At 37.5% G+C, this 11,590-nt stretch overlaps 1 protein-coding gene and 1 non-coding gene across 4 annotated transcripts; both read right to left on the bottom strand.

Annotated features, from left to right (window-relative positions):
• Positions 1-531: 531 nt before the first annotated feature.
• On the bottom strand, positions 532-11,276 carry LOC108617969 (phospholipid-transporting ATPase ABCA3). Of its 3 annotated transcripts, none has more exons than XM_089474015.1 (12): positions 10,037-11,276; positions 9,369-9,768; positions 8,484-8,627; positions 7,185-8,420; positions 6,458-6,737; positions 5,876-6,389; positions 4,456-5,141; positions 4,260-4,398; positions 2,219-2,401; positions 1,505-2,164; positions 1,377-1,442; positions 532-938 (listed from the first exon to the last, which is right to left on the bottom strand). In XM_089474015.1, the coding sequence occupies exons 1-12, from the start codon at positions 10,252-10,254 to the stop codon at positions 680-682; spliced, it is 4,785 nt and encodes a 1,594-aa protein (XP_089330141.1). In that variant the 5' UTR covers positions 10,255-11,276; the 3' UTR covers positions 532-679. The 3 variants fall into 3 exon arrangements, with proteins under 3 accessions (XP_089330141.1, XP_017869366.1, XP_089330142.1); XM_018013877.2 differs by having other exon boundaries at positions 9,369-9,963; positions 10,037-11,275; XM_089474016.1 differs by lacking the exons at positions 9,369-9,768; positions 10,037-11,276 and adding an exon at positions 8,776-9,055.
• On the bottom strand, positions 3,079-3,166 carry TRNAY-GUA (transfer RNA tyrosine (anticodon GUA)). The gene is given in 2 exon segments: positions 3,079-3,114; positions 3,130-3,166. It is a non-coding gene; the product is annotated as a tRNA-Tyr (tRNA).
• Positions 11,277-11,590: the final 314 nt, after the last annotated feature.

Here is an 11,590-nt window from a genome sequence, read left to right as displayed (position 1 = left end):
GGTCAAAGAGATATGTATGTACAGACATACATATGTATGAATGTACCTCTGCGCTGTTTTTTCCCCAATTCATTGCGCAGTTCACAACAGTAAAACGTGGAAACGACGATTTCAAATAATTATTACAAATGTACGAGTACAGATAGTCATGCAAATGCATTTTAAAATGTATACCATTAAGGAAACTTTCAATTCTTTTTCAAAAAAGTATGAGACTTCTTCCATAAATCAGTTTAATGACTTTATTACGTATAACTACTTCAAGATATAATCTTCGAATTCACAAAATATATATGTTCTGAAGATCCACATATATATACATACATATATATGTACATATACACATTTTTTTTTTTTTTTTTGTATTCTAGTAAGAATAGTTGATCGATTCCATTTCTATTAGTATTTAAAAATAGATAGCTAATCAGAAATATTTAAATGTTTCCCTATTCAAGGGGTCAACTCGCTCAACAACGTCCTAAAAATATTACTTGTCTACCATTTAGAAATGCTTTGCTTAAGAACACTCAGTTAAATAACATCAATTTATTTCTACCAACTTACACTTACGCATAATAAACTTGTTCAATATACAGGTACAAAATGTTTATATATACACATATAAATATATATATATATATATATATATATATGTATATATATATATACGCTGTTAGCGTTACTGATGCAAGTGGGAAGTGAATTTGTTTGTTGATCGCTTAACCCTGTTATCATTTTCCACTTTCGGTTCCATGTTACGCTTTAGTTCGGCTCGTGTCTCCTGTACCTGTGCAATCACAACATTCAAGCTCGCCTGATAGATGCAGTAGTCGTAAACGTTCAGACGCACTTTGTTCTTCTCCAATGCGCCATATAGAAACGAGTAAACAATATGACCAACAGGTATATAATACTTAAACCAATTATGCATATGGCCACTGTATCAAAGAATTATAAAATACGATATTAGATAATATAATATAAGTTGTAATAAGTTTCTAGTTCGCTGAGATTCGATATGCACTACGGAAACTAATCTGGGAATATTTCCGATCATTAAAATTAAAATTCCTCTATTTTAAAATTCAGGCTATTATTGTTAAGAAAAATCCGGTATTTTTTCTATATAGCAAGGTGTAAATTAAATTAAATTAATTAAATTTAAATTACTGTACTTCTTCTTTTAAACTAGCCCCTTGCTTGCCTGTTGACAGTTGCTCTTCTTGGATTGAAATTTAAATTAACATTAGATCTCTGTTTCTCCCTCTCCCTACCTCTTATTTTAAAAACAAATCGATTCACGCTTGGTCTACTATGATAAATCTTAGAAATACAAATTTAAAAAACCGAGCAATGTATGAAACAATTTTACTTACACCAGCTCCGATTTATCATGAAGAAAATTAATGAAACGTGCCAAATTCTCAACATCTTTACGTAAACTGTGGATAAATTAAGTTTGCTCACATGTGTTGAGTTAGAATTGCGCCTTGAAAATACTTACTTAGCCTCCGATTCTTGTTTGGTAGAGCCATCGCGAACTAATCGCACCTCTAGATAAAAGCCATGACTGTATTTGTAGCGTAGGTATTGCATGCTGCCAATAGCAAGCATTTCACTGTCCTGAAAGAGTACAATGAAATCGGCCAGCACCTTGCACTCTAGTTCGTCGTTGGATGCAAAGATAATAGTTTTGCCACAGTAGCGTAAGTAGCGTAAGATATTCCATATTTCTCGTCGCGTTGTTGACGGCATGCCACTTGTGGGCTCGTCCAGAATGAAAATCTTATTGTAGGCAACTAGGGAGAGTGCAACATTTACTTTCCTCCGCTTTTCTGGGGTCAAGACACCGCACTTGCGGTGCATCCAGCCAGTCATGTTAAGCATTAGGCAAATATCATGAATTTTTTCTCTGATCTTGTCCTCTGGCACGCCCCGTATCATACATAGCAAACGGATGTGCTCACGGGGTGTTAGCTCGTTGAGTAGCCCGTAATGCTGTGGACAGTACCCGACATAGCCTAATATGGTGTCAATATCGTATTTGAAGTCCAGACCCCTGACGTAGATCTCGCCAAACGCAAATCCATCCACGCCAACTAACTGCCGTATTAAATGACTTTTACCAGACTTTCGGGGTCCAAAAATACCCATACTCATGTATCTAGCAAGATCTATGCATTAGCCTCGATTCTATTTCACTCATTGAAACACTCACTTGTTTAAGGCAAACGAAACCGTATTTAGCCTGTTGCCCTTGGCCGGTATTTTCGCCTCAACCTGATCAACCAGAAACACCGACTGCTTGCACTTACTCATATCCGCCTCGGCGATCTTTTGCTTCACATCTGCCACATCGCTGTCATCAAAATGGTAGGTTGCTGTGCGCATATTATTCAAGCTATGGAGACGTACAATTTACATTATAGTTCATTGACATTGAAGTTAACTAATTTCAATCTTATATAGAATCTTCGGACAAAACCCTTAATTACAAAGATTAATCCAATTATAGAACCAAACAATTTTCTGAAATTCAAAATATTGTGGGAGCCAATTAATTACTCTAACACTTATCAGCCATAAGAGTATATTATCACCTCCATCTAAATTGTACTAAGTAATTATGCTAAAATTCTTTAAAAATTCAAAGACCGCACGCAAATTATTTTACGGAACTCTAACGTATAACATTCAGGCTTAAATCGATTTTATAATTTATAAAAAACACCAATCCTTCGAACAGGAGTCGAACCAGCGACCTGTTTATATCTATATTTCTAGTTCATTGCACTACAGTCCATCGCTCTACCAACTGAGCTATTGAAGGCATACATCATAAATGCCACAAAAAGTGTAAAATTGAAAGCAATCCTAAATATAACATAATTAGTGCTAAGACCTATGATACATTCGACTGTTGCTTATCAGCTAATTTCGCATCAATTAAGAAAATTAAATCTATACATTTTCCACCCTAAGTAGGTACAATTAGAATTACAAACGACTGCGGACAAATAGATTCTAATTAATCATCTATAAATTTTAGTTTTGATTTGCTTGCATAAAGAAGATGAATCCTTCGAGCCGGAATCGAACCAGCGACCTGTGGATGTCTAATCTATTGCACTACAGTCCATCGCTCTACCAACTGAGCTACCGAAGGCATATGAAATGCAGCGTCGTAGATGCCAACAAAATCAACAGAAGGTCCAAAGTCAAATATGTTATCAAAAGATGCGATCGAATGTGAAAGGTGAGATAAATTTTAAGACACGTAGACATAAGCGCTTAGCAAAGCATAATAAAGTAGAAGAAAAGTATAATAACGAACAAGTAAGAAGGCTCCAGTCGAGACTGCTCGACTAGGAAATACCCTGAACCCTCTAAGCTGATATTCTACTCATTCGGCACTTCTTTTATGCATGCATACATACACACGCACGTATAATCACGCGCTCTGCTGACTGCGCAGTTAGCAGCGACTGCGCTTGGGCTGCGCTGCAGTGTGAGCAACATTATAAGAATTTATTTAATGAATAATTTCTTTTGTAGACATACAATCTTAATGAAACTTTCTGAGCATAATTATATGGTTAGAATATGTTTACATTCCAAAGCACAAGTCTCTAGTACTTGAAATGCGTTTTTTACAGATTGGGGGTAAAGGGGGCGTGGTATCCAAAAAAGAAAATCAATTTTTCTATTATTCTCGATAAAAAGTTACTTGTACTGCATATGGTACACACGAGTGTGCATGCCGAATTTAAGCTCTCTAGCTCTTATCACTTCTGAGATCGACGCACTCATACGGACGGACGGATCGACTCAGCTCGAAGAATATATATACTTTATGGGGTCTGCCACGCCTCCTTCTGTCCCTTACATACTTTTTCACAAAACCATTATAGCCTGAATTCCCATTTTCAATGGGTTCAGGGTATAAAAACAACTCAATGTCGTATAGTATACGAAATATATTCTCCTCGATCATATTAGGATTGATATTTATCGATTTTGAAACTGTAACTCGCTTTATTTACGCACAGGAAAGTCATCTTTTGCAGATGAGACAGATTTATATGCCCATAGTATATGCATGTATATATTCATATGTATGCATACACACTGCAGACGAATATTTTTGTAATTGACTATGGGATATATGGTTTTAAACAGACGCACATACCATTGTGCCTACAGAGCCTCATAAAATCATATCGAGTGGAGCATAATAGACAGTCAGTTAGTTTACTTACTTTTTGGATGAATGAAACTTCTTTTCCTTGCGATGCAGTTCGATCCAGAATATTAGGAGTAGTGCAATAGCCGCTGCCAGTATCATAAAGGTCAAAGCTGGCAATATACCAGGATCGGACCATTGAAAGTATGTATTAACTGTGAAAGAAAATAACAATGAGAGTTGCGTCTTTCAACTATATGGAAAGTACTTACAGTTGCAATGGGGCACCATTTCGTGCATGTTGTGAGGCTGGCAGTTTTTAACAGCCGCACACTTTGTTTGGCACAAACGCTTCTCCAGGCAACGTATGTAGATGTTGCTAATCCCGTCAAGTAGCGAGAAACCTGGCGACAAGCACGCACCATAAAAGAAAATGACATTGCTGTTGGCCACGTCCCAGTAGACAATGTAGAGCACCAGGCCTGTGAGGCTCTGAAATAGGACAGAGACGAGGAAGGCGCGCACAATAGACCTATTTATGTACATGGATATCACATAGGTGATCGGCAGGGCGGCCAGCCCATAAATAAAGAGGAGCAACAGCAACATTAGATTTTCAATAATGCCAAAGTCACCAACATTCGTGCAAGCCACAATAATGACAATTATTATCGAATAGATGAAATAGGTCAACATATCCCAGAGCAGACTAACGCCCCAATATATTTGCAGTCGTAGGCCTGCGATCACCTGCAGCACGCGCAGCCGACATATCTGCTCCTCGACCATCGGTATTATGAAAATTGAAATAACCAAGGGCAAAATGCAACCAATTGCGAGTGGAGCGTTGATATGGGCTATCTCATTGTCCAGCAGATTGATCTTCATGGTTAGCGGGGTCGGCATCGGATGGCTTTCCACTAGGGTCGCATAGTCCGTCTTATTTGTGTACGATAATCTGCAAATGATTCCAAGGAACAATAATAAAGAAAACGAATAAGAAAGCTGAAGTCAAGACTGCTTGACTACGAGATCCCCATAACCCTTCGAGGAACTGATATTTCAATAGTTCGGGTTTTTCTGCTTACACAAAAAAAACACTCACAGAATCACATAGGCACGCATAAACATTGACTGCAGTGTAAAGCACAAGTGTCTAGTATTTGAAATACGCCATTTACAAAAGGAAGGGCGAAAGGGTGGATTTAGGGGGGGGGGGGGGGGGGGGGGTTTTAGTTGGTAAATAAAAAAAATGGAAATTCTATAAAATACATGTGAGTCTACATTTAAAATTGGGAGACTCTAAATGTGTAGGAGATAAAAACTCGATGTGCGCGTGATATACACGGACCTAGGAGCAAAAATTTTAAGTATCTTCTAAGATCGACTCGATCATACGTACGGACAGACGGCCGGAAAAGGTTAAATAGACTCAGGTCGTCGTCCTGATCAAAAATATACAATTGGGAACAATTAATATAAGCGAATTCAAAGCGGTTGGAATGGAAGAATTTGTAACACAATAGCACAGGTGTGAACAGATGATTGGGACCGCTTAGATGGTAAAGTTGTAATCATAAATATTGACAAATGGAAAAACTCGAGTAACCATTACCTAGAAATACTTTAAGGAAAATTGGAATAGAACTGCAATGGAATTGAGCCTTTGAATATCACACTGTTGATACTTACTGAATTATAATATTGTGCAGTAGGTTCAGTAGCATGGGTGCTGAATGGAACGTATCCTGACTAATATAGCCATTGATGTCCTGCTCTCCACCTTGTTCGACTGCGCCCAAGCTGGTCAGCTCCACCTTCTTGGACAAAGTATGTTTATATTGTCCCTGCTCACAGGAAAACGAATTCGCATCAAAGGTGCGAGATAATCCATTGGCCTTCCTGTATGTTGGCACGTTAGTCACGGTTTTGATCTCAATGTATCCACAATCATTGATATTTGGAATTGTCTTCAAGAATTCCTCGCTACCTAGGAAGCCAATCGGTATTGTGTTCTTTCGCACATTGGGCACATTCAGCACTATTGCCAGTCGCGTGATAACCACGATAAGAATGAAGCATGAAAATATCATGACGACGGGCCAAACATTGGGTGCCGTATGGATCATCTTCTTATAGAACATAGCGCGAACTTGTTGCTTTTTTAGCTGTTTCTTCGATACCACAGAGTACTTGAAGGTTTGTGCTAGTGAATGTACATGCAATCGATAATCCGTAAATACATATATAGATATAGCTTATCGATTTACTTACTGACATCGGGAATGATTTGCTGCTGCAGTCGAAACGATGTCGCCAGCTTCATGTAAATGTCTGACATCTCAGAGCCCACAACTCGGACGTTCTCAATACCGAGCTTTTTCCGTTCGTTCTCCAAATGTATTAACATCTTCTGCAAACGCGGCCTATATCGTGCATTTATCTTATAGGTCAACGTGTCACCGATTTCATTTTCTGGCTCCGTCTCCGGTATGTAATTGGCTATGAACTCTGTTATTGGCGCATCCGGTACATGGGGTTTTTTGATTAACACCTGCCAAAATCAAATTTATTTCATAAAACAATTTGATGAAACTCATTATATTTGTTCCCAAAATATGGGGCCAAAAAAACGAAAATTAACAAGAGAGAATACTACATGTGATCCACTTTAGTTCATTCGCTAAGAACTTAACTGACTTGATCCGACAACCTTCGAATCAGATTAACATCTACTTCTCATCTATAAAGCCCAATTAACATATTTTTGATGTTTTTATTTGATTGTTAAAAGAGATATATCATTAAAGGGGACATTCCAGGGAAACTCTTCAATAAAATCAATAAACAATGATTTGTGGTGAGGTGAAAATTAGTACTTCGAGCTGTCCTAATATTATAGTAACTCAAATAGGGTCGTGTATCTTATGGCTCATCTTGACTTATCATGAAAGCCTCTTGTTTTATATCATAAAAACAGTCCCTTTTATTCTCAACTTACCAGCTCAACACAGCTACTGAATTTGGAGCGTAAAAAGAAGGGAGTACCGCTGGCTTCTAGGACACCCATGCTTAAGATGCCAATTCGGTCGGCAATGGCTTCGGTCTCATCGATACTATAGGTGGCTACTAGAAAAGCATGGTCCTCCTTTTCGGCAGACACAATGTTCCAGAATATTGCCGCCTCGCGGGCCGTCATATTCTTTGTAGGCTCCTCGAAGACAATTAGTTTCGTATCGCCTGCGATTGCGCAACAAAGTGCGACCACACGTCTTTCACCGTAGGTAAGTGTATTGATACGCTGCCAGCGCTCTGCTATATGCGTTTCGATAATGTCTAACCACTTTTTGCACTCGGACTTATAACGATTCGAGTCCCGATCACTCTGCTTTAGTTCCACATGATAGTTGATAGTTTTTTCAATCGATAAATGCGGCGAAAGGCCATTCTCATAGCTTCGAAAATCCACAAATTTCCGACTGCGACGTATATCTTCATAAATATCCTCGCCCATAAATAGGATGTGACCTCGTAATGGATATTTAAGTCCACATAATACGCGCAATAGGGTTAACTTTCCGGATCCCATATGACCCAATATCACATAGATCTCACCCACATAGATTCGCATTGAGATGTTCTTTAATATTTTGCGTTCAGATGTACGATGCGCTGTGAATATATGACGCAGCCGGACTATCTCTGAACTGCCAACATCTCCAAACTCGAAATTGTGCCAGCTAGGCGTTCGACCCAAATGGATAGGGGTGTCATCCAAAGTGTGTTTTCGGCATTTATTATACATCATACGCCTACTTAACAATCGTCCGGGCATCCGCCACTGTAGAATGCATAGAATACCTATAGAGACTAATATATATACAAGTCCAGAAACAAAAGGTGAAAGATAGTCTATCGGACGGAGGGTGCCCGGCTCATCAATCAATCGATGAATCATTTGCATACTATGCGGTATCTGATTGCTGAAGAAAACCATCAATATAAAGTACACATAAAGCCCGTGTAAGTCCCAATATCGCTTGAGCATCAATCCAAAGACGGCATAATTAAACGTCCAAATAATGATCGCAAAGAGTACCGCATTGACTACATCCCTAAAGATCTTTGCTATGATAATTCCCGTTAAGATCAGCTCCAGCGTTATAATAATCACAAACACGATTAATAGCAGCAATGCTATTGGAGAAAAGATCCCATCGACAACTGACCAATAAATCTGGAGAAAAAAAACTATACCCTATAACACATGCATACAATAAGAGATCTTTAAGAAACTTACAAATGTTGCGAACATTATTAAAAGTCCAAGGCAAAGAAGACGTAGCATCAGAACAATCACTATGCAAGTATATTGCTTACAAAAACTATAGCCGTAGTGCCACTGATGCGTCAGAACATTGTCCTTCATCTGTGCGGCCATATTCTATAATGAAATAACAGAATTACATTATCTACAATCCAATACTCCAGACTTTTTAAATGCTGTAGATATTCTATATCAAGATATTAAAAATATGAAATTTAACAAGAGTGCTCTAGTCGAGACTGCTCAACTAGGAAATACCCCGTACCCTGTAAGCTGATATTCTAATCATTCTGCACTTCTCTTATACACACATGCATACACATGCATCTACACGCACGCATAACTACACGCTCTGCTAGCTGCGACTGCGCTTGGGCTGCGGTGTGTGCAATATTATGACAATTTATTTGTGGGAATCATTTGTCTTGTAATGAAATTTAGAACGGGATCAAGACGTTAAAATGTGTGTACATTCTAAAGCACAAGTCTCTAGTACTTAAAATTGGGGGCGCTAAGAACGAAATCAATTTATCAACTATTCTCGATCAAAATAAATCGGATGAGCTATCGAAATACATACATATGTATGTATATGATAAACTCGTACTGCGTATGCCATACACGAGTATGCATGCAAAATTTCAAGTCCCTAGCTCTTATAACTTCTGAGATCTAGGCGTTCATATGGACAGACGGACAGGGCTAAATCGACTAATCTCGTCACCCTGATCAAGAATATATACCTATTAGATGTGTACATTACAACAAAGCCATTATACCCTGATTTCCCAGGTTCAATGGGTTCAGAGTATTAATAATAATTAAACATTTCGAACCACCTAGTAGTGTTAGACTCACCCGTATGACGTTTATAAACGGTAACAGATAGATAAAGTTAAATAGAAAAGACGGAATAGCGTCAAAGTCCATTGTAGAGCAGCGTTCGTTGGCTACACGGAGTCGCACATTGAAAACTTCCGTTTGGGGCTCTGTTGCTTTAGATGGATCTTGGCTTCGTAGCATGTGGAACCATGCCAAAAACACTTGATGTTGTAGCTGAAGGAAGCCCTCACGTATGTAAATATCCTGATTTACGTCATTATCCTTAGCATTATCCCGTTTTGAATTAACAACGCCTGAGCATCGAGTTAGCCATAGACGGTCTTCGGTGAGAAATGGACTAATCGTTCGAAATTCGCTGGGGAAACGTATCGATACAGAGAGCACTTTTGGAATAGCATCAGGATCTTTATCCAATCTGTCAAAAACAACAGCAGCCAACATAGTGCGTTCATCAAATTGATTTTGCAAGGTTTCTGGATCATTATAGCCAATCGAATTATTTAACTCCAGTACAGATGTCACGACATCGACGACGCTTCTTACAAATGCCGTATCCGGCGAGTAGGCCAGCTTATATTTCGTTTGCTCACGCTTTGAGTCGACCAGGCCCCTACCAGTTGCAGCATTTGGACCTCGATTAAATGCACCTAGCACATGTATTTGCATATATGTATGTAGCTTACGTGAGTATATTTATATCATCCAGCTTATGGGATACGATGGTCTGGTCTCCCTCATAGTCAGTGCGACTATAGAGCGCTCTTTTTGAATAGGAAATGGGATTGGCAAGTATTAAAATCAACATTATGATAACGATTATCCATTCAAATAGAGTGCGCCTCCAAAGATCCAATTCGATTTGCACATTGTGTTTAAAGAGCAAACAAAATGTAGCCGGCATATTGTAACAGCTGTGTTTTTACTACTATCAAAAGTATTCGACTTAGTTAATTAGTACATTTGTGAGCCACTCAATTCTAATTTAAAAAAAAAATTTTAGTGTGCATCTATAACAAAATAAACTTGTGTAAATAATCCTTTTCTATATTTGACAGAAAGCGCAAAGAATTCAAATATAACATTCGATTAACCTCGAATTATTATAACAATCGGCCGACAATACTTGATTTAGAATCCGGAAATGCGGACATTAAAAATTTCTAAGTGTCAGTAATAAGAAAATTAAAAAATATACAAATAATTATTAACTAAAAACATTGCTTTGTAATACATCGATATCATCAATGCTACAGCATGTTGGTTGCGACAGTGTCTTAATTAGTGATGTAAAAAATCATCGATGCATCGAGCATGGATGTTCTATTACCAAGTTTGACCGATGTTTTCGCTGATACCGATGTTGAGCGATGCATCGATGTTTTGCAAAACATCATTATCTGCGAATGCAGTTAAGCCCGTTTGAAAGCAACTTTTTTTCTTTTTGGGAAGGTATGAAAAGTACCTATCCTAATTTATTTGAAATTGCAATCAAATTTTGTCCGTTGATGGTATCTTCTGTTCCCTCTTAAATAATATATAATTCTGTTTAATTTTAGTGAAATGTATAAGACTGCTGTGAAAGCATAATTTATCTCTGCTATGTTAAAAATTTTAGAGTTAGGCCTTAAGCAAAATACTGCTATGAAAGCTCATTTTTTTTATACACAGTTAATACACAGTTGAGTGCAGGGCTGCCAACTAGGGCTGCAAATCCATCGATGGGGCCTATCGATAGTATCGATAGATTTGGGGTTTCATGATATATCGATGGTTTTTCATCCATCGATAATTTACTACTTGGTGGCGCGAAGAGACGCATGTAAGTATTTTCCGGAATATACATATGTATAAACATTAAGTTGATAATATAATAATATTGTAATTAGCTTTTATAGTAATATTTCCAATATATTTGGTGGTTCTTCGTAGAAAGAAAGTATGGATAAATTTTTAAAGCCATCAATAAGCGTAAAACTAATATTTAAAGTGCAAGTGTGTGTGTGTGTGTTTTTTTTTTTTCTCTAGAAATTACTTTATTTTTATAATTTTTGTATCAAAGGCATCTCAAAATGAAATCATGTACCTTTTTTGTATTAAGACCTATTTTACTTTTATATTGTTAAGACGAAACTGCTTTAAAGACCATATAAAATTAATATAAACAGCTTGAAGCATATAAAAATGAATTTAATTATTTGCATTGATTAACAACTATCCATATGTAATAAAATATATAT

The sequence above is a fragment of the Drosophila arizonae genome, chromosome X (assembly GCF_054131065.1).
Source record: "Drosophila arizonae isolate 15081-1271.41 chromosome X, UAZ_ARI_1.0, whole genome shotgun sequence".
Classification (NCBI taxonomy): Eukaryota; Metazoa; Arthropoda; class Insecta; order Diptera; family Drosophilidae; genus Drosophila; species Drosophila arizonae.
The sequence above is the reverse complement of the archived record's forward strand: the minus strand, read 5'-3'. Positions and strand labels throughout refer to the sequence as shown.

Excerpts from the sequence above, each read along its gene's own strand:
- LOC108617969 (XM_018013877.2), bottom strand. The coding sequence starts at position 10,254 with ATGCCGGCTACATTTTGTTTGCTCTTTAAACACAATGTGCAAATCGAA. Across the intron at positions 4,399-4,455 it reads AATGGTGCCCCATTGCAACT|TTAATACATACTTTCAATGG; the intron begins GTAAGTACTTTC and ends TTTCTTTCACAG. Across the intron at positions 2,165-2,218 it reads GTTTCGTTTGCCTTAAACAA|ATACATGAGTATGGGTATTT; the intron begins GTGAGTGTTTCA and ends AGATCTTGCTAG.